General features: G+C 45.6%; 1 protein-coding gene, 2 long non-coding RNA genes and 1 pseudogene across 3 annotated transcripts; 2 read left to right on the forward strand and 2 right to left on the reverse strand.

Annotated features, from left to right (window-relative positions):
• Window positions 1-4018: 4018 nt before the first annotated feature.
• Window positions 4019-20105, reverse strand: LOC137848781 (zinc finger CCCH domain-containing protein 11A-like; annotated as a pseudogene).
• On the reverse strand, window positions 13936-17239 carry LOC137848778 (endogenous retrovirus group K member 5 Gag polyprotein-like). Its single transcript, XM_068668242.1, has 2 exons — window positions 17133-17239; window positions 13936-17004 (listed from the first exon to the last, which is right to left on the reverse strand). The coding sequence occupies exon 2, from the start codon at window positions 16344-16346 to the stop codon at window positions 14640-14642; it is 1707 nt and encodes a 568-aa protein (XP_068524343.1). The 5' UTR covers window positions 16347-17004; window positions 17133-17239; the 3' UTR covers window positions 13936-14639.
• LOC137848779 (uncharacterized) lies at window positions 17477-17887 on the forward strand. Its single transcript, XR_011091523.1, has 2 exons — window positions 17477-17613; window positions 17651-17887. It is a non-coding gene; the product is annotated as an uncharacterized lncRNA (long non-coding RNA).
• A 961-nt stretch (window positions 20106-21066) lies between the features above and the next one.
• LOC137848784 (uncharacterized) lies at window positions 21067-22978 on the forward strand. The gene is made up of 2 exons (XR_011091525.1): window positions 21067-21497; window positions 22916-22978. It is a non-coding gene; the product is annotated as an uncharacterized lncRNA (long non-coding RNA).
• Window positions 22979-23254: the final 276 nt, after the last annotated feature.

Consider the following 23254-nt stretch of genomic DNA (forward strand, 5'->3'; position numbering starts at 1 on the left):
TGTTTCTCTGTCCGTCTGCCGCTTCCTTATCATGAGTTGCAGCGTCTTGTTTCAAGATATACAGTCCTTGTCTGGGGATTGTCCTTGCCTCCCCAATGCCTCCCCAATGCCTCCTTAATCAAATACCACAAGGAGTTTCATAATTCCACAGATCAAACTATGACCTGAAGCATCATTTCAACTTCTACAGTAGTTTTCAAGGAAGAGTTTTGAAGTGCGGTAAAATATTGGAAGTAAATAACAGCCTGTTGCCCAAACCCTATTTATCTGAACACAATATTCCCTACTACATAGGCTACAGGAAAAATCCGCATGAAGGTAAAAGGAAGCAAAGCCTGCTGGCAAGTATTTGAAATTGTTTCCATTTGTGTTATGTATTAGCAAGAGCCATAGTCTTGAGAGAAGACTTTCACTAACGTGTCAAGGAAGTAAGGAACTCTGTTACAAAAAGAGCCCTCAATAATCCAAGTTGCAACATCATAATGGCATGGATTGACAGCTCCCATAAATGACCCAGTTTCCCAACTTTCTGATCTGCATATCACTAGCAGGCTGTTAGTGCAACTCTCTGTGCAGTCTGCTCCAAGCAGTAAGAGTTGTGAACACAGCTCCTGCAGCCAAAAGTACCTGTTACTCAGATTCATGCATCACCAACAGAAGATGAGCATGATATACATGTACCATATAATTTTAAGGCAACGTTATAGCAATGGTTATTTCTAGCAAGTAGTAATTTACTTATTTTTTTAGTGCTTTACTCATTTGTAGGTCATGCTTTTCTACAAACCATGTCAGCATACGTGAATGGATTCTGTCAGATTTTTATATGAAAACAACAGATAATACCAAGTCGGTCCCATTAATGATATGGAACACTGCTTTAGCATGTCTGATGCAGCAATTTGTAAGTACACAGAGCTTACTCCACCCTAAAGACTTGATAAACAAAGAGACATTTAGAAAGCTAAACTGTGAAATGACTGAAACAAAAGGGTGTATTTCCAGCTTCAGTTCCCTAAAGCGTGTAAGTACTTCTCAGAAACAGAAGACAGGACAATGCCCTGAAGAGCTTCAGTCTAGTTTTAGACATGATGTAACAAAGCTAACTATGATAAAAGTAACACAGCCAGTGTTTCAGTAGCATCGAATCCCTTTTCTATGTTACTCACCTTAACCCACACTGCAGGTCAAATAGCTCTACTGTAAGCACTGCTGTAAGCCCCCAACACACATCTTAAGAGGAGCGTAATGCACACCCAGAAACTCAGTTGGAGCATCAGCAGCTTCCTGGTCTGCGTACAGCTTTGTATACATGCATGAATTTACAGTTAACTGGCAAATGTTCAAACACCACAAAGAAATGAGCAGCACAACACAATTTAGGACTCTAGGCTGACGTTAGGAGCAGACTTTCAAGCATTTGTGGAATAACCACATAGCTTTAAATGCGGTGATCTACTGTTTCAAGGAAAATATGCTGAATAGCCCAAAAACACATCTCAGTTCCTCTTGAACCACTTCCATCTTCAAATAAACTAATAAAGCCACAGATTTCCAAGAACTTTGAAAAGAGCATCTTCCCACACGCTGTCTCCTTGTGTCTATTACTAACATGCTTATTTGCCACCATCTATCATCGAAACACGTGCTCAGCTAACACCTAAAGTACTGACTGATCCCAGCAGTCGCTGCTAAACCTAAAACACCACCAAGACACACAATAACTGAAGGAGCACGTCCATCCTCTGCTGGCACCGACCAACCTTGGCGCTGCCTGCACACGACAGTATTGATCTTTGGCTGTTTGTACACTTTATCACGGCAAGCCCCATCTACTATTTATTCCTTATCAGCGCGTTTACAGGAAGCTTTGATCCACCCAGCGGGATCAGCTTTCTCACTTTTAATAACCTTTGTTTATTTAAGCCATCTGATCAAAGGCTATCAAGATACTCCATTTAAAACGCTCTAAATCCTTAAAATCACTTAGGATCAAGCCACCAGCTCGCCTCCGAGCTCCAGGAGCAGCTTCCCAGCCCCACGCACCCTGCCTCGGGAACCCGCTTCAACCCACAGCAGCGGCGAGCACATGGCAGGCAGCGATCCTGGCGGTTTAGAGGGCGAACAGGTTGTGAGTGAATTCACCAGAAAAAATAACTTTTTTTTTTTTTTTTTTTTTTTTGAGGAAGAACTTCAGGAAAAACAAACAAGCAAACAAACAAACAAAAACACAGTTGAGGTGCACTGTTAAAATGTAACAGCCACCGGTTTGCTCGCAGGACGCTGGCTGACCCACGAACCCCCCTTGAAGCCCTCCCAACCCCCAAAAAAAGCCCAAAGCTTAAAGGGCATTTCTTAAGCTCGCAGCTGCTGCCTGACGGCGTTTTCCAGCTCACAGCCGACCTCCTGCCCCAGGAGCTGCACAACGCCCGGCGGCAGCGAGCCGAGGCAGCCCAGCCAAGGCACGTCCCGGGGCAACTCCGAGCGCTGCTCGCGGCCGGGAGCTTTTTATTCACCTCTCCCCAGGGCAGGGCAGGGCAGGTGGTGAACAAACAGAAATGGTTGCTGGGCTATCCATGGTCAAAATTAGTTTTGGAAGTGCACGCAATGTGTGCTCTCTGAAGTGGCGCACTGCACGTTGCCCTTGTGCTTGGTGATTCGCTGGAAGCCCAGCGGGGAATAACCTGCGCAGTCAGCACAGCGGTCCCGAGCAGCAGAGTTCCCCCACTGCTGCCTGCTAATAACACTGTGCAGGATAGAACTCCCACTCTCTGATTCAAACGAGGATCTCATGTTTGAAGAAAGTTCAGCCTTCCTGGAGCGCCCTGCCTTTAGAACTGCCTCCCCGAGGACTCTGTCAGCCAGGTCTCTAAACAGGCCAGTGTCTGCCCTCTGGAAATCCGCAGCAGCGGTTCTGCAAACTGCCTTCCTTACTTCGCCAAAGATGAAAAAAGCCTATCGCTTCATGATGGCTGTGCCCAAAGAGACCTCCAACCATCATGACACCCACAGGTCCTTCCCTGTTTGCAAACAACAGGTCAAGTGGGGCACCTTCCCTTGCTGCTTCCCTCACCACCTGTGTCCACACACCCCAGGAGTCTGTCAGACCATTTCCTCCTTACTGCACTGTATTTCAAGCAGACACCTGGCAAGCTGAAGTTCCCCATGAGAACAAGGGGAGCAAACATGAGACTTCCCTTGCTGCGTATGCAGTATCTTATCTGTGGATCTGTGGTTTTTGTGTGTTAGTTTGCTGGGGGGGGGGGGGGGGGGGGAGGAGAGAGAGGGATGTTCTTTTTTTTCTTCCCCGTTTTTCTTTCTTTCTTTTTCTTTTTCTTTTTTCTTCTTCCCTCTTCCCCATATGATTGCCTTGCTGTCCTCTCTCTCACATTGTTCTGTTTGTGTATTGGAATTGTTAGCTCCTATTCATGGTCAACACTTCATCCAGTTCTCAAAGATCACAAATGTACCCAATGTATTTACCTCCTGTAGTGCTACAGGACATTGTACTTATGTCTGGAAATGGATACATTTGGCATACAGAATCTAATGTTTGATTGACTACTTAATGTGTAGTGTCACAGCTGTAGAAACCTGCGGAGCATCAGCAGACATCTCCTACCAATTGAGTTGTATGTTTCCTACATTACTTCTTGCTTATTTTTCATCCATAAAGAACAGAATTTCCATTTATGCAGACTTCAAGAGGAATTCATCCTTAGTTGTAGAGTAGTGACAGGTATTTGATAATACACAGTATCATCCGAAGAAGAAATGCCTTCGGCAATTCTTTCACCTCATAAAGAATAGTAAATAAGTGCACATTTCAAACTGTATTTACTTGTTTGTTTACTGCTCTTTGACAACAAACATGGAGTGAATAATAGAGACACTAATATTAAACTTAACATTAGCAAGACTTGTTACTTCCATGCAAGTAGAAATAATCCAACAAAAAGATGACGATTCTTATCTCACAATTCAGATGAACAACATAGAATAATGAAGTATGGTTTACCTAACCGTTTAGAATATAGTATTTTGCAATCTACTCAGAAAAATTGTAAATGTGCCACAAGACAATAGGCCCATTTATCATGTTGTAACAGCCGCCTCATGATGTGGACAAATTTATTCTGTGCTTGCAGCAAGGAAAAATGCAGTCCTTTCATATCTACAGCCACACATGTTATACACTACTTGCCCAGATGACAGCAGAGTAAAAATCCACATCTAATAATCCACAACAACACTTTCAAATATGCCCACTTGTAGTCCACCACTAACATAAAACTAACCTTACTTTCAAAAGTGCTTTTTTTGATATGTTGGAGAGAGTTATGGATAAAAGTTAGATTCAGTTAAGTGCGGACTTAACTGAAAGAGTGCCATTCATCTCATAAATACAGAAGGGTTCTACAAGCATCCTGTAGACAGCTACTGGATTTAAAAGGAAACAGAAGGCCTGCAGAACGTTTGACTTTTCCACCTTTTCTCCTAGAAGAGGGTAGAAATTTAACAAGGGATCCATCTCTGCATTAGCCCCTGGCCTTACCATGGCTGCTTTTTTGGCTGGAGGTCCCATCATGTCAGCATCCAAGGCAGTCCGTAGTTCCACAGCTGCTACGGCAGAGGGATAACTCCCAGGTGCCTTACGTTTCAGTGCCTTCTTATTGGGGAAAGTGACTTTCCCACCCGAAGGCTTCGCAGATGTCATCAAGTTGGCTAGAGTAAAAGGGAGAACTGATACAGTCTTGCTCTGCCTTGGGAAAAATCCAGGTTGTCTTAATCATTTCCACAGTCCTTCTACACAGTTAAATTCATCTGGCCAGCAGAATTACACCGCCGTTGCCTGGATTCTCAGGAATGTTTTCCACATAGTAAACTCTGTCTACCAACAATCCATACAAAGGAACAAAGAAACCGAATAGCTACAGTAAATTATAATCCAGGACAAGGGAAACCTCAGACACATAGCAATCCTAAGTGCAAGCCGGGTTCACAAACCTAGACAGCTTTTATAGTTAAAGTCCTGCTCCCTCTAGGAAAGGAAAAAGCAGCAGTTAGAGTAGGACAAGAGTGTATGCAACTGTTGTACCAGCTTCCTCTCCCTTGCAGTGATGTCCCACAGTTAAGTTGTTCTACAACGTCCAAATTTGTAGTGTCATTTTCTAGTCTCCCGTTCCTTACCTAACATCTGGCTGGCAGGAAAAGAAACAAACTAAGAAAAACAAAGTACACACTTCGCTTCGTATCATTGCATGGCAAAATGCACCCAGCCAGAGTTAAAGCATGAGAATTGTCATTTCTGTCTGTATTTCAGAAGACAACCTAAGGAACTCTTAACCTTCAACACTTACTTTTAGCTTCCTGGCCCTGAAATTGAGCTGCCACTTTCCCTGCTGGTTCAGTATTAAAGAAGCCAGCAGTAGATTTGACAGCAGCTTCCTCCTTCCGAAGCTTCTCTTGTTGTTCTCTCTGTTGCCACTTCTCCCACCGGCTCTCTTCAAAGCTCTTCTCTGGACATTTACGAGTTCCACTCTGCTGAGTGGGCTAGAAGGAAAGAAAAGTAGTGCATGAATAGGACAAAAAAAAAAAATATCCGTGCGTGGAGATTTCGTTAAGAAAATCTGATCAGCAATCCCTCCAAAATGGTCTTTATGTGGAACAGCATATTAATATCCATCAGGTTACTGTTTTTTTTTTTTTTTTTTTTTTTTTTTTTCCATAAAATTCTGCCTGTAACAAGAGCCATGCTTTACTATGGACACAGTCTCGCATATCTGCAATATCCACTACGGCAAGCTTCTTTAAACAGCTAGGGTGTTCTGCTGTACATCTATTTATCCCATTCTTTTTAAGCAGCAGAAAGTCATACAAGTTCCCCTATACAGTATCCACTGACAGATTGATTTCCTTCAACACAGAACTCTGGCCTTCCGTATTAAATCCTTCATGTCTGACAGATCAAGTCAGTAAGAACAAAACGAATTCCCTCCACGTTAACCGTGTAGATTTCAGCTGGTGCTAACAGGGTTTCTTTGTTGCTGTGGTATAAACAGACTGATTCCAAGTTTGAGGAGTACAGAGTTGTCTGGAAATGCTGCTGGCGATAGGATTTAGACTGCACTGCAGCTCCTACCAGGTGCTGAAGGGTAAGAACACACTCAAGAGGGTGGCACACGGTGAGTAACAAAACTTGGCAGAATTATCAGAAATTGTACGAATGGATGTGTGTCTTCACAGAGGACTCACCTGTACATCAGCTACAGAGGAAAGGTTAGGAAAAGGCCGGTTCAATTCCACTGCCTTCTTTTCTTCTTTTTCAGGTGCTTTAAAAAAAGACCAAAAAAAGTTTTGTCAACGGCAGAAATAAAGAAAGCTGGGTACTTGTTTCCTTTGTGCATTTGTGCATCCTTGTGTCCCATGAGAGAGAGAGAGAAAGGCTACAATGTGCAATCCATTCGCCCGGACAGAGCGAGCTGCTTCTTGGACTCACCCTGAATTTTGCTCTTGGTATGGGATTCTCCTGCTTTTTTCTTCTCTTCTACCAAGCGATTATTCTTTTTTTCAGACAAGGCTTCAGAGAAAGTTTTGATGCGACCTGCACGAGCAGGTCTTGCCCCTGCGCTGGAATCTTCAGTTTTACCATGCCCTTCAGCCTCGCCTTTGGCTTGAGTTTCGCGTCTCTGAAGAGCTTTCTCACGACGGATTTCCTACAGTGTTTTCACATGGATCTCTCCCATCGGCTTAGCAGCCTTCCCTGTCATCATCAAGAAATGAGGAGAAGCACCGACATTTAAAGAGAGTCCAGCAATATTTTAAGTCTCCAAAATTTGTCAGAGCACTAAGGAAAACTAATCTTGAGTGTTCCCAATAATGCATCTTAGAACAATATCCTTAGAACAACATTCTCCTCCTCCTCTGAGCCACTTGTATTTTGAAGACCAGCCCTATCCAGAGAGAACTGCTACACAGAAATGCTGCTTTACTTTAGTACTTTTTCAGACTGCATTTCAAATTCCTGCTCCTGGCAGTGGTTCTATTCTAATTGTACGGAACGGTTCACAGAAGCAGCTAAAAACCTTGACAAGGCACAAGTAGAAAATAAACACACACCTAGAGCCAGATTTCTGATAGTGGCTGTCAGAAGAGCTTCAGCACTCAAGCAAGAGGCATCAGTTCTTTGTTTTCGTTTCAATTAGTTTTTAGGGATGGATGAAAGCAGTCCAAGTTCATGGAAAGGAAGGAGGAGAAAACATATTTAATATCTAGCTGTTACCTCTCTCAGTGCTGGTCTGTTTAGGAGGTAATCCCAGCCTGTCCTTCAGAGACTTGGCAACTTGAACTGCAAAACAGAAACAGAACGAATTAGGGAGGCTGCATAATGTCAACTTCAGGTTCACAGTTCAAAACAAGACAGGAAAGGTAACTTTGAATCCCAGTGATTACAACCTCAGCCAACGTGCAAAAAGAAACATCACTGGAAAAGGACAAACAGAAAGACTAAATGCAAAACCCAGGAATCCAATCCAGATGCCCGTTTAGTACCTGTATCTCTCTTGGGTGCTTTGTCAGCATTTCCCGGAGCCTCTACCTTCTTCCCCAGCCTTTCAGCAAGGCTGCACTTCACTGGAACGGTGCTTACATCATCTTCAGAGAAAACAAGGAATATTGTAAGAACTTTTCTTTGCAGGAAGGTTTGAGAACAGTCAACAATAAGCTTCTATTTTTCAAGCGTATTTTCATAGAATTGCCTTTCAGCTGCTAAATGATTTTTTTTTTTTTTCCATTTCTGCAGTCAACACAGATCTCCACTGCAATGTATTTTCCTTTCATACCTCAAAAATACTCTTTAATGCAGTCATATATAGAAGGCAGCACCTACGTAACAGCTCATAAAAAGTTCTTACCCGCGGAGGCTTTCCGTTTTCCTTGTCTATCAGCAAGATCTAGTCAAACCACAGGTTCCTCCCCTAAAACAAAACGGAATTTTTTTTCTATTTCACAGAAACCAGTAGCCAACAGAAATATTATCCTGTTAGCCCATCTCCAACATGTCAGACACTGTTTTGACAGCTAAACCACATAAACTCATATTTTAACTATAATTAACATAGAAAAAAATATTAATAGTCTCAGTCCTTGCTTCAAATTCCAGCTGAGATAGTAGAGAGTGAATCTGAGTCTGCTTGACAGCTATACTTTGTGCAGAACAAAGCTGCATAAGCAAGCAGAATATTATTAGGTACAAATGCTGAGAAATAGTCCTTTCTAAGGTGAATGTCTACGAGTAAAAGTACTTCCACACTTTTTTCCCTTTCAAAGGCATTTGCACAGCTCTAAACAATTTATACACAAACTCCTGTCATACTGTGTCCACACCTGCCACTGTCAGCCTCTTTAATGCTTCAGAAATTGCTTCTTATATAGCACTGTCTTCTACAGCTCTTTCTTCTTCTTACTCTTCTGTTTTTCAGTTACCCCCCTATTTGCATACTGACACTTTTTTTTCTCCTGCCACTGCACTTAACCTGAGCACCAAATCTTTCCAGTACAACCAGGGACTTGAAGCATAAAAGCACGTTTTGAACAGAAGGCAGCACCAGAAGGCTAACACGGGTGAATTGTTTTAATTAATGCTTAACCCTCCAGTTTAGGAGTAATGAAATCAAAACAAAAGCATTCTTTACTACCTTTCTTGGAAGACAGTGTCACAGTTCTCACCACTGTCCGGACATTTTCCTTTTTTGGAGCTGGAAAAATCATAGAATCAACGGGACGAAGAGAAGATCTTGAAGAACCTTCTGTTCAGAGCAACCAAAACATAAGGAAGTTTACCCAGCATAAAAAACTATCACAAAGAACAAAAAAGTTTAAATTATTTGTTACTGTCAAAAATACAGCAAGCAGAGCATGTAAATAAGAGAGGTGACTAATTTGCCTCTGGTTGCCCTTTGAACTCCCATTTAGAATACCAGCTGGCTGAGAATCAGGTTGCTTGATGCCCCCAGCTAAAAATGGAAGTCTGTCCCTCAAGCAGCTCCCAGTCACCATCACCTGCCGTGAACAGGATCAGAAAGTAGGGCATATTAACTCACCACCGTGTCTCTTATTTTTTTCCTTCATCTTCTGCGATTTGATTTCCTCAAGTGTTTTTATTCCAAAATTCAGATTACCCTCTGAAAACAGGAAACAGTTCATGAGACAGGCTTAGAGGCACTCACGGAGGACCACAGCTCCTCAGGCTTCTTAGCGCTCAGGAACTTTCTGAAGTATTTAGAATAAAGCCTGTCAACACTCCTCACAAGTGAAAGAGCCAGAGAACCAAGGGCATTTTGCCCCTCCTTTCATCCTTCAGGCTTAAAAATGTAGTTTTAATTTTAATCCATTTACACGATATTAGATCCCTCTATCGTTAGATATGGCTTATCAACAGTGGTTGCAAGGCTGCACGTGCAGTCATTTCAACTCCATGCTGTGGCCCTGTTTTGTTCTCCAAAAGTAAAGAAAAGGAGTTCACCTTTCTGACCCAATGGGCACATGATGGTATTCATGGCAGAAATGAGATCATGGAAATAACCGAGTCCATTCAGCACCCCTACATTTTGTTGTGTTTTTACACCACACTGCTTTTGACTTCACTGTCAAGTTCTTCTGATTTATCCTACTAAGGTGCTGGAATACCTTGTTTAGTAGTAGGAGAACTGCCTTTGCGAGTGGAAATCACCCGTAATCCATTTTTGCCTTCCGCAGCTGGTTGCTGGACGGGAGTTTTAGTTTCTTCTCCTTCCTCAGAAAGTTGGTCTGAAGGGGAAGAATCTATTCAGTTATGCATAGACCAGATTGTTCATGATTACGTAGCTCATGCAGTGACACTTCAGCCCATGCTTCATATAAAAAACTTTGTTGCTCTTTTTTTTTTGTTTTGTTTTGTTTTGTTTTGTTTTGTTTTTTTAAACAGCTACACTGACCTGATGAATTCCTAAGTAGAATACACTAGGACAAAACATCTAGGACTCTAGATTCTCTCTGCAGCTTTAACTACTACACAACACATTGCTCTTCAGACAGAAAAAAGAAGTTTCCTTCCTAGTTTCACACAGAACTTTACACAACAGACCAGCTAAAGCCAGGAGTGGTTCTAAGCTTTCCTCCAACGTTTCAGGTTCTGTCCACTGACTGCCAGACAAAGCCACCAGTGACCTGGCCAGACCACCTGCCCTATCACTAGTCAGACCTCAGGTCATCTGTGATTTATACATTCATTTACAGCACAGATTCCTTCAAGAACCAAAGATTTAACACATTCATTTACAGCACAAATTCCTTCAAGAACCAAAGATTTAACACATTCATTTACAGCACAAATTCCTTCAAGAACCAAAGATCTACACAATCATTTACAGCACAAATTCCTTCCAAGAACCAACACATGCTCACCATCATCATCTTCATCATCATCTGCAGCACTGATTACAACTGGAGGGTGTGTAGGGCTTGGGACATTTTCAGAGTTTTCCACTTTCATCACCCCCTTTGTTGCAGGAAGCACGGCCGAAAGCACGACAGACACACAGTAGAGTCAGATCATGCTCCATTTTATTGCCCGAATAGCCTAGCTTTTATAGAGAACTTAACAGGGGTGGACAGTGTTTCACACAAGATTATTGGTCAAGAGCACTCAGACAAACAACTGCAAGAAAACAACCCCACCTGCAAGAAAACAGTCCCCTTGTGATTAGCAGTCACGTAGACCTTGTTTTTGGTATCAGCTGCTGGCAGCAATATTTTTCTGCACTCCTCAGTTGTGCGATGTGGGAACACTGTCATAGGAGCTTCTCACCATTACCCTGGTATCTTGGTTTGCTCAGCTGCAGCAGGCCGTGGGATCTGTGCTGTTTCCAGATTCCCTCAACAATTCCCCCGTCTTCTTTTGAGCAAACCAAGTCCGCCACAGCAGTTTTACAGGTAACTCCTTTAGTTATACCTACAACACACCACGATGATTACCACCACCATAAATCAAATCGTTAATCCCCTTGTGATCAAACCCCGCAACCATCTATACTTTATTTTAAACAATTCATCGAACTATTAAGTGAAAGACTGATATCATTTTGAGTCTCTGTGTATACTATTCTTCTGGAGTAGGTGATGCCCGGGACAAACAGGGTGACAGTATACCGTGCTGATCAACTCTGGCACTCATAGATTTTTGTTTTGCTTGATCTCGGTCGCGAGTGCAAGCATTGCTGACAATATCAGAATTTTCGTCAGTAATTTCCTCATCCGTTGGAACACTCTGGACAGCTTTCACGAACCGGCTTGGTACCCAAACCGGTCCGGCTGTTGTAGAGACACAGAAATATCCCCGGCCAATGAACAGGACAGGGACTGGTCCCTTCCAGACTCCTGTAGCAGGATCTCGGTAACTTACTTTTATTTGCGGCAGCACATTTGGTGCTGCTTTATTCAAGGTTTGAAAATGGATACTTATAGGAGGATCTTCTCGGTCACCAGTCAGACACAGATGATTCAAGACAAATAACGCCTTGGATAGTCGTTCATCGACATCCTTGATTTCCTTCAACCTTGCTATCTGTTCCTTTAAGACTTGATGTGATCGTTCGACAATTGCTTGGCCCGTGGGAGAGTATGGGATGCCGGTGATATGCGTTACTCCCCACATCTTCATAAACGTGCTGATCCTTTTGCTGACATATGCTGGGCCGTTGTCCGTCTTGATCTGCTGTGGTACCCCCATGATGGCAAAGCACACTGTCAGGTGCCTGCATACATGGAGTGCCTTTTCCCCTCCCTGTGCTGTTGCCCACATGAATCGTGAAAAGGTATCAATACACACATGCACATATCTTTTAGTACCGAATTCTGGCACGTGCGTGACATCCATTTGCCATACCTCGAGTGCCTTGACACCCCGTGGATTAATACCCAAGCCTAACCCCGGCCCATGATGACTGCAGGAGGGGCACGCTCTTACAATTCCTCTAGCTTCTGCCCAAGTAAGTCCAAACATTCTCCGAAGACCTTTTGCATTCTGGTGAAACATTTCATGTGACACACGTGCACGCATGAAGTCACTTTCTGGTCTTGTTGTAATTATACTCACCAGCTTGTCTGCTTGCGTATTACCTTCTGCTAATCCAATTGAGAACTGGTGACTACGTATGTGAATGACACAGTAAGGTGCAGTTCTTCCTCGAATGGCATCTCGCAGTTGCAGAAACAATGACAACAATCGATCCTTCTTAGTTTGCCGTATCAAGGCGTCCTCAATCCGGTTCACTACGTTGACAACATACAGAGAATCTGAAACGATATTAATTGGCTCACGCATCCAGCGTTGGCAAGCCCAAACAACTGCGGACAATTCTAGTGTTTGTAACGTATCCCCCGTTGACCCCGTAATTAGGTGATTTTCCCAAGTGCCATTCTCATACCACACACACACAGCCCGCTTACTTACTGCACCGGCATCAGTATAGACTGTGCGCCCCACTACTGGCCGAGGCGACAGTTGTGGTACTGTTCGCCATTTATATGATCTTATAACTTGCCATAGAGGCCCTTTTGGGGCCCGGGAATGCACCAATCCTGGGAAACCTAGCACAGCTTCTTGTAGAGGAGTGGATTGCTGTAAACACCATTCCAAGTGATCCTGAGTTATTGGTAGACTAATATCCCCGGGTTCCTGGCCGCTGATATCAATACTCCGAATGCGACCCTTACGTACTAATTCCGCGATGGCTTCTGTCCGGGTCTGGATACTCATTTTTGGCTGTATCGATAGGAAAATCCATTCCAAAATTCGAAACTGTTGCCCTACCATCCTTCTTTCATAATTGTCTATCTCATTTCTACTTTTGGGGTCAGTGGCATCCGACTCACACTGTTCCTGTTTTTGTCGGCCCTTATTTCCCCCCTCTTCCTTTTGCCACTGACCAATCACTGCATATGGGTGAGACACATGATTGACTATTATTACAGAGAGTGGAAGTTTAGCGACGCGCCTGCAAGCCGCGCCATCTGCAACCTTTCGAGATATGCGGGAAAGGGCCTGCCGTTGTTCATTTGTTAGTGTAATGCTCTGTTCTGCCCTCCTACCCCGCAACAAAGGTAACAATAGAGCCAGGTCATCGTTAGTAATTCCTACGATACGCCTGACCCACTGAATATTGCCCAAGAATGTTTGGACGTCTGTTAGGTTACGCAAAGTGGTAGATATTTCGACCTTCTGTGGTCGGATGGAAGAGTCTGATATCTTCCATCCCAAGTACAGCCATGGTCGTTTCCGCTGAACCTTTTCTGGAGCTATCTTTAGTCCTTTGTCTTCCAGGGTACGCTGAATAAAGTGTAGATCGGAATCCTGGAAGCAATCCGGCCTGCAAAACAGAATGTCATCCATATAATGGTAAATAATGACATCACACCATGCTGTTCGAATTGGCTCCAAAGCCCAGGCTACATATAGTTGACATAGCGTGGGGGAGTTCTTCATACCCTGGGGAAGCACGAGCCATTCGTAGCGTTTTGCCGGGGCTTGCTTGTTAACGGCAGGTACCGTAAAGGCAAATCTCTGGCAGTCCTTGTCCGCTAAGGGAATTGTAAAAAAACAGTCCTTTAAGTCTATGATCAAAAGGGACCAATGCTCAGGCAGCATGGTTGGAGATGGCAAACCAGGTTGCAAGGCCCCCATAGCTTGCATTTGGTCATTTACTCTTCTGAGATCTTGTAGAAGTCGCCACTTTCCTGATTTCTTCTGAATCACAAAAATTGGCGTGTTCCAGGGACTTGTGGACGGGCGTATGTGTCCTGCTTGGAGCTGTTCTTGAACTAAAGTCTGTGCTTGCTGCAACCTGTCTGTCGTCAACGGCCACTGCTCCACCCAGATAGGCCGATCGGAGTGCCATGTCAAGGCTAGGGTGGGCGGTTGCGCAGCAGTGGCCACTAAGGAAAATCCTTGCTGTCGGTAGTAATCACCGCCCCAAGCTGAGAAAGTATGTCCCTTCCGATTAACATTTGAAGATTTGCGGGCAATGCCATCACGTACAGTCTAGCTGAAATTGTTTTCTCTTGGAATTTCAACGTCACAACCTGTGCGCTGAGATATGTCGCTGAGCTGCCGCCAACTCCCGTAATTCCAGTGGCTGGAGATGTTAGTGGCCAATGTTTTGGCCATATCACGGTGCTGCAGATCGTAACATCCGCACCAGAATCGATCATACCGGTGACAGTAATTTGGTGTGATCCGATGGATAATGTCACATTCATCATGGGTCGGGAGGCCAGAGATCTGGTGAAACAGATAACATGGTCCGTGGAGCCAAAGCCTCCTGCCCGGTCGACCTGTGCCCCCGCACAGGGTTGATGATTCTGGAGTGCGACAAGTTGGGCTATTTTGGTACCTTTTGGAATAAAGAGGGGTGGGTTGAGCGTGTATGCCATGACTTTAATTTCTCCTACGTGGTCAGCATCGATAACCCCCGGAATGACCATCAATCCTTTAAGGCCTACAGAGGATCTACCTAATAGCAAGCCGCCTAATGGTGTATTTGATAGTGGGCCTTGGATCCCCGTAGGAATGGCCGCTACAGACTTATCGGAAAGCGTGACACTTACTGCTGTTGCCAGGTCCACCCCGAGGCTTCCTCTGGTGGCAGGGGCACTGCTGTCAAGAAATCCGCCCCGTCTGACTGTGCTGCGGCTACTGTTGTCGTCGCGCGGCCGATCGCGCTCCTCTTGGAGTTTCCCTGATATCTGCACACCGATGTAGCATGTGTATTAGAACGACATAGGTCGCACCAGGGGGTAGCTGTACACTGTCTTCTGAGATGGCCGAGCCTCCCGCATCGATAACACCGCCACTGCTCTTGGGAGTTGCGTCTCGATGGACTACCATTGGATCGGGATACTATGGCAGCCAAAGGATCACCAAGGGCCGATGCGACAGCTTGAGCCATCACAGTTGCTTGCTTGGACTGATCAACACGCTCTACCCTCTCCAACATCTCTTCAATGGGAGCATTTTTTGGTAGCGTAGCTAGGATGCTTTGGGTTTTTGCGTTCGCGTTGTCAAAGGCAAGCATTTTAAGCACGCTCCGTTTCATGTCTGATGACAGGTCAGGATGATCCATTACTGCTGTCCATAATCGGTCGATGAACTTGGCATAAGATTCACCCTGGGCCTGGTGAACCGAAGCAAATGGAGGAGCTTTCTTTTCCCCAGGGAGGGCAAAAAGAGCTCGTAGGGCAAGCTGTGCAGCTGTCCGATGAACAATCTCTGGGAATTGCAACTGAAGCTGAGGATCGAAGTACGGGCCTGTTCCTGTTAGCATTTCAACTGTGGTGCCATATAGGGGGTCTCCCGTCTGACGCGGACGACTCGCTTCAATTTGCGCCAACCGTAGCCATTCTCTTTCAAAAATTAACAGTTGAGAGGGAGTTAACAACAGGCGTGCTATGTTTTGGCAGTCGAAGGGACACATCAGATCTGCCTGGAAGATCCAATGAATTATCTGTTGTGCTGCTTGGGAATGTAATCCATAATCTGTTACTGTTTTCCTGGCTTGTTGTAGAAGCTTCCAATCATGTGGCATCCATGATCCGGTGCCTTGTCCAGAGTCGACAATAACTGGACATGCCAAGGAGGAGGAGGCGTGCAAATCTCCGTCGAGGATGGCGTCACGTATGATAGCCGACCACCTAGTTGACATTGGTGTTGATGAAGCCGGGGTGACCGATAGCGGGGGAGAGACACCCTGGGTGGATTTATGGTCCCCTGGCGGCGGCGCGGATGCCGGGGGCCTCGCATCGAGCTTTTCCGGCGCAGGAGGTGAAGAGGGCAGGTCAGAGGCCGCATCCGCACCGGGCTCGGACAGTCCCTTAGCAATAGCTGCAGCCGAATCCTTTATTGAAGAGGTCATGCCTCGGACCGGGGTCAGCATAGGATCCACCGGAAACAGTTGTGATAACGAGGTGTCGGATTCCGTACTTGATGTTTTAGGAGCCCCAGACTGCGCTGACAAAGCCTGCGTCGCTGCCATGACAACCTGGCGGTCGGCCTTCAGACCGTTTAGGGCATCAATCACCAAACGCCAGGTTTTACATAAATCCGTATCAAACTTCCCCTTCTTGGTAGATGTCTGCCATAAACGGTCTCCTATGAGTCGCCACTCCTCCGGGCTAAAATTTTGGGGGGTCTCTTTCAGAAAGCCCTCCTTCTGGGCCCAAGTTACCAATGATTTAACCTTTTTCGTACTGCAAGCCACGCCTCTCATAGTGAGAATGTTAGAGAGAAGCTTCACGGCCGCCTCCGCCTCCATGGTTACGCAATCTCCGCCCCGCTGTTGCTCGGTGACGCCTCTTATCTCCCGTAGCAACTCGACTCCGGACGGCCTGCGTCGCACCGTGATCACGTCAATTTCCCGCGGCCCTCCGCAATTCCACGTCCCGCCGCGACTCCGTTTACCCGCGGCCCTCCGCAATTCCACGTCCCGCCGCGACTCTATTTCCCGCGGCCCTCCGCAATTCCACGTCCCGCCGCAACTCTATTTCCCGCGGCCCTCCGCAATTCCACGTCCCGCCGCGACTCTATTCCCCGCGGCCCTCCGCAATTCCACGTCTCGCCGCAACTCTTTTTCCCGCGGCCCTCCGCAATTCCACGTCCCGCCGCGACTCCGTTTACCCGCGGCCCTCCGCAATTCCACGTCTCGCCGCAACTCTATTCCCCGCGGCCCTCCGCAATTCCACGTCTCGCCGCAACTCTATTCCCCGCGGCCCTCCGCAATTCCACGTCTCGCCGCGACTCCGTTTACCCGCGGCCCTCCGCAATTCCACGTCTCGCCGCAACTCTATTCCCCGCGGCCCTCCGCAATTCCACGTCCCGCCGCAACTCTATTCCCCGCGGCCCTCCGCAATTCCACGTCTCGCCGCGACTCCGTTTACCCGCGGCCCTCCGCAATTCCACGTCTCGCCGCAACTCTATTCCCCGCGGCCCTCCGCAATTCCACGTCTCGCCGCGACTCTATTCCCCGCGGCCCTCCGCAATTCCACGTCCCGCCGCAACTCTATTCCCCGCGGCCCTCCGCAATTCCACGTCTCGCCGCAACTCTATTCCCCGCGGCCCTCCGCAATTCCACGTCTCGCCGCAACTCCGTTTACCCGCGGCCCTCCGCAATTCCACGTCCCGCCGCAACTCTATTCCCCGCGGCCCTCCGCAATTCCACGTCCCGCCGCGAAACCCCGTGTCCCACCGTTTACCGCGTCTCTCAGCGGGAGTACCGCGTCTCACCGTGAGGCCTGTGTACCGTGTGTCCGGGCCGGTGTCCGGTCTGCTCAAGCGCCGGTCGGATGGGCGCTCCGAAGTCCCGACGGCGCGGCGAGATCGCGGCGCCGCTGGTCCCGGCGCCGCCGGTCCCGGCGCCGCTGGTCTCCTGGTCTACCTGCGGTCGGATGTGCCGGCGCCGCTGGTGTCCCGCTGCGCTGCGATGTTTGCCCCGGCGCCGCTGCGATGTCCGTGCTCGGCTGCGATGTCTGCTCCGGTGCTGCGATGTCCTGCTCCGGTGCGATGTCTGTTCAGGTCCTGTTCAGGTCTCCCGCTGCGATGTCCTGTTAAGGCCCTGTTCAGGTCTCAGCCTGTTCGGGCGCCATATGTTGCAGGAAGCACGGCCGAAAGCACGACAGACACACAGTAGAGTCAGATCATGCTCCATTTTATTGCCCGAATAGCCTAGCTTTTATAGAGAACTTAACAGGGGTGGACAGTGTTTCACACAAGATTATTGGTCAAGAGCACTCAGACAAACAACTGCAAGAAAACAACCCCACCTGCAAGAAAACAGTCCCCTTGTGATTAGCAGTCACGTAGACCTTGTTTTTGGTATCAGCTGCTGGCAGCAATATTTTTCTGCACTCCTCAGTTGTGCGATGTGGGAACACTGTCATAGGAGCTTCTCACCATTACCCTGGTATCTTGGTTTGCTCAGCTGCAGCAGGCCGTGGGATCTGTGCTGTTTCCAGATTCCCTCAACACCCTTAGCTGTGGAGAGGGATTTGACTGGACAGAAAGTTTCTTTTGCTGCAGTGACATCTGAGCCACTTTCAAAGCATCGTCCGCGGACTCAGGCGGACTTGGCAGGGTAGCTAGAGGAAGAGGAGGATCATCGGTAATATGGCAGTTTAAAACTTTGACCACAATTTAGCAAAGAGGTGGTAGGAAAGGCAGATAACCCGCACAGACAATGAATTCAGCATCTCCTTTTGCCCATCCCATCACTGTTTACACCGGGAACAATGACTTCCCTTTGAACAACAACACATCTCCCTACCACCCAGCAAAAGATGAAACAACAGGAAGCAAACTGCAAGGCAAACATCACACAAAGCCAAGAGAAGCTGAGCACGAAAGCAGAAAACAAACACCAGCAGTACACTCGGTTTAACTGACCACCTATGACTGCAGACCTTTTCCTGCACTCACAAATGAACAGTTACCTGATGCCCCCTACAGGATTGGCACCCACTAAGTAATACTCCAAATTAGTTCTTCAGCGCTTAAAGAAAAAGGACCTAAACTCACTCTTGCTTGGTGGGAAGAATTGTCCATCGATGTAACGTCCCTTTGCATGATGAAAAGCACAGTTGGCTTTCTGACAGCCTCCCGGCTGGTTCTCCCAGTAGCAAGGAATCTCACTGCGCTTTTTCTGAAGACAGAAAGAAAGAAAAGCTCGTGATAACATGCACCTGAGGCTTGCAAAGAGATGCACAGCTCCAGATCACGACAGCTGTCACAACACAGTGCTGAAACATCATTCCAAAGGTCAGTTTCTCAGTTAAGTGTAGTATTTCTGGGCATATTCACAAAGTTTGCATAAGCTGCAACCACTATGCACATTTAGATTTGTCATCATTCAGTTTGAGAAGACAGGCACTCTCAGACATCAGTTGAGGGTGGCTTAAACTAATACACCTAGGATTATACTAGGATTATTCAGAGGGAAAAAGAACATCCGAAATTGCCTAGGTTAACCCTGTCTAGAACTACTTCTTGGAGACTTAGTTCTTCTGCACCTTTAACTTTCCCCACTTCCTACCCCAGGCAGCTAGAACAGCGTTATCTGAAGGACTGTGGGTCAGAAGAGACCTGATAGTTCATTATCAAGCCTGCTCCCATGAGGATAGAACAGCCTGTTTATTACCCCCCTGCTCCAGCAGGTTTTAGCAGTCTATTTAACAGCTATTCTGCATCTGTTGAGAAAACTGTCAGCATCTAATAAAAATATATATATATATATCTTGCTAAGACACACCTAAGGCATTGATTTTATTTCCCTCTGCTTCCTCCCACCCCCTCTCTTGGTAACAGAAACCAGTATGACTTGGAAGCAAACAAATCTATCCTGCAAAAGCACAATCAGTACACCTACAGCACTGAAAAAGGCTTTTGTTGATTTATTTTGAGAACACATCGTTAGGCACTCACGTCAATTTCCATGTGTCTGAATCGGCAGACATTCCTGAAACAACGACCCTCCTGCCACAGCTTGCAGACCGTCTCATTGCCCAGAGCAGCTTCGCAGTGGCGGTAGGCACATTTGTCTCCCTGGAACCAAAAGGAAACCAACAAGGAAAATATAGTACAGCCTCAAAAATGGCCATGCTGCTGCCTAATGTTGCTACAACTGAATTCAGAATCTATCTGGTTCTCAAGTTAACCAAAGACCAGTGTGCTTCCTTCTCCTAATCTACTCCTTCCTGAAAAAAAATGGGGAAAAAAAGCAAAGCAAAGGAAAGCCAGCCATACCTTGGTACAGGTAGAATAGAAATAGAAGTAGCAATCGTCTCCTTGTTTAGACATGCCGACGAGTTCTGCTAACAAGCTCGGGTTCTCTCCACAGGGACTTCCTCTGCTCTTGGAGAGAGCTGTCTTCACCCTTGCTTGGGCTGAAAGTCTTCTACTGGCTTGTGATCAGTGAAATCTTCTTTTTAAAAGTAACCCTAAAGAAAGTAACAAGTGAAAAATAATGAGGAACGAACAGTTTTCCAGCTTTCTTCAGTTAATCAAATCAAGTTATCAGTCTCTCGAAGAGAGCAAAGCCTTTTTCCCAAATTCTGGAAATACACACCAACAAGTGGCATAAGCTTTGCCTTTGCTGAAGGAAGATAAATAGTACCAAGAAAATCTGTCTAGTTTGTTTTACAGGCTTGTCTTTCTCAGTATGGAACAAACTGACTTCCCTGGTCTAACTTTGCAGTTGGCTATTCTGCCTCTGTCCTGGAGAGAAGAGCAAGAAAGGAACAAATCTATTTTTGCACTCCAAAAACACGTTAGAGGAGGATTATCACACCCGCCTAAGGGTACTTCCTTGTTTGTTTATAAAGCACCACGTATTTCTCTTGGACAGTCTCTGTTGCTGGCTTGTTTTGTGCCTTCCATTTATAATAAAGATGTTAAGATGCTTACCCCTTGGTTTTTTTTGTTTGTTTGTTTTTGTTTTTTTTTAAAGAACAGTGGAAGTGGAGAGTCAGATGACAAGCAAGAATGAACACCAGAAACTCCTTGTTCTGCCCCTGCTTTTTAATCACCCAGCATCACCCCGGCTGCAAAACAGCCTCTGCTGATTTACCTGCTTGTTAAAGCACCCCACAGGCTGCAAGTGCGGTGTGCTAGGTGTCAAGTTCTATTTAACGGTGCACAGGTAACCATTCGTCTTCCCACAGTCGAAGCACAGAACAGCCTCTTGCTAACAGAACTCATCCCTGCTGCTGCAAGAAACCTCATGGCCTGCAGGAAAACCTCAAGCTAGGAGTTCCAAAGCAAAAGCAGAAAACGCATGATTTGTACTCTTTATATTTGAGTGAATTCTAGCTGCTAAACGCTGCCTACATCTGAGGGCACGTTCTGAGGCTGGGGGGAAGGACACTCAACACCCACTGACAGCAGGAGTGCAAAGATGCCAGCCAAGAAGGCAAAGGTTAGAGCTGAACGCTGCCTCAGCTTCCTCCAGCAGCCAGCTGGGGGTCACCTTTCATCACGCTCTCTGAGACTCTGAGCCCTGAATTGGCAACATGACTATTTTTTTCCACTATTAAGCTTTTCATTAGTGCTTTTGGTTTGTTTGTGGGTATTTTTGTTTGCTTTTTTTGTCTTAGTTTCTAATTTTTATGGAGCAGTGACTTTAGCTGGAAAGAAGGGAGAAGCCAAGTATTTCTCAGTGAAGACGATAACAATTCTGTCTCTGTATTTGTAGAAAGAGACTGTTTGGCAGGTACAGGATACTTCACTGAGACTGTATTCTAGATAAACAGAAAACCTGACTGAAGAAATCTGTGTCCTTCCAGATTCCTGGGTATTTCAAGCGGTGACTCCTGAACGTTCTTGGGAAGAAGACCAGCAACAGATAAGTGATGAGAACACTGTACAAGTCCCTACGGAGACAGACTACATAGTTATCGTGGATCGCTATGAGCTCAAAGTATGTCTAATTTCACCTTTTTTTTAATGCTCAAACAGGACATATTCCTGCGTCATGTAAAATTGCAAATTAAGCCCATTGTTAACCAATGCCAATTAAAACAATTAATTGGAAGGACATACAGATAGTGAAATAATTCAGCCTGTAATGCACTGTGACTGTTTAGTTTCCATACCTCATGGAGATTTCTGTAGGCTACCATTTGCTTCTGGTCATCTGTAGTTTAGGAGACAGATTCTTTGCCTAATTTTTCAGACAAAAGGCCTTGCTGAATTTTAAAATACCACACTGACAACCTGCTAGTACTATTATGGATATCATTTTAATGATTCATAATTCTTATGATGGGTTTGAGGGCTTTTATTTGGGGATTTTTTTTCATGCTTTGATGTATTAAGAACCTGAAAAGGATCTTTATTTCTTGCAGTGATGATTTTAAACCTGAAGTTAGCAGGTTGACGTAAACTAGCTAGCCATGGAGAAGTGACTACTTTTCTGAAATTCCTTGAAAGTGCAGTATTAGAATTTCTTATATTGTGTGTGTGTGTATATATATATATATATATATATATACACATGAGGGAGGCAGAGTTTGCTGATAAGATGATAAGCAGCATTATTTCCAGGGGGCAGTAGTATTTCCATTTGGTATGGCTGCTCCCTAAATCTACATGCTTGCAGGCTCACACAGGTAATGGACAGCTGTGGCAGTGGAAGAAGGTGCTGCCACTAGCTTGTCACTGTTGCTGTGCCAGAGATTATCATCTCTGCATCTTTGGTAATAGAAATTACTGTGTGAGAGAGAGGTGATTGCTACAAGCAGTCGCTTTGCTATTTACCCACCCCTGAATTTAAAGGTAGGATTGAGCAAACTAATCCACTTTTGCTCTGGGCGTTTGAGCAACCTGTTCTGCCAGCAGAGTTGTAGGCATGGCACACGTGGGTAAAGGTAATCACCTAAAGGTGCTTCCTTTTCCAGCTGGCACAGCTGTATCTACAAGATCTGCAGCCTTTTTACAGCGCCCCGCGCTGCTGCAATGCTACTCTAATGAAATGCAACAGTGGCTTTGCTGTGGCAGCAGCTGTCCTACAAGGAGGATCGTGTCATTCCCTGCTGCTTTGGGAGCAGTCGACTTGCAATTACAACCATTGATGTGATAGATTGGTTAGTAGTAAAAGATTGTCCGAAATTTCAGCCTTTCCTTTCTCTGAAATATGAAAAATTAACTCATTTTCCCTGCTGAAATCTCATGGGATATTTAATCTGTTCTCTGAAGTGTCACATTTTATTTAATAGCGTAAGAAAAAGTAGGCTCTCACTTGTATTGTTACTGTTCAACCTCCGAAAACATATAGAGCGTATTCAAAGGATCTTGTACTATTCTAAAGTTGTTGTTTTGCTCCATTGTTGTCTTCAGAAACTGTTATGCTTTGTCACTGAGATAACGAAGGGATTTGACATTTATCACCTGGAAAAAGTATATGGCGTCATTAATCAGTGTGTTTACAACCATAGAGAAGACTACGACAAAACCGATATGGTGGAGGTAATTTTTGTTTTGAATTCTAGCACTTTCTGTCACTGTTACGCAGTATTTGTGTGTTCTGGGGTATCGTGGTTGTTTAGCATTGCTCTTCACTGCTTAGCTGTCTGTTCACAGACAACAACAGTACGACTTCTCCCTTTCAGTCTGGAAGACGTTTATCCACCTTGCAAAACAATTGTTATATTTGGCATAACTGTTGGCAGTTTCTGC

Source organism: Anas acuta (genome assembly GCF_963932015.1).
Source record: "Anas acuta chromosome 4 unlocalized genomic scaffold, bAnaAcu1.1 SUPER_4_unloc_2, whole genome shotgun sequence".
In the NCBI taxonomy this organism is placed as follows: domain Eukaryota; kingdom Metazoa; phylum Chordata; class Aves; order Anseriformes; family Anatidae; genus Anas; species Anas acuta.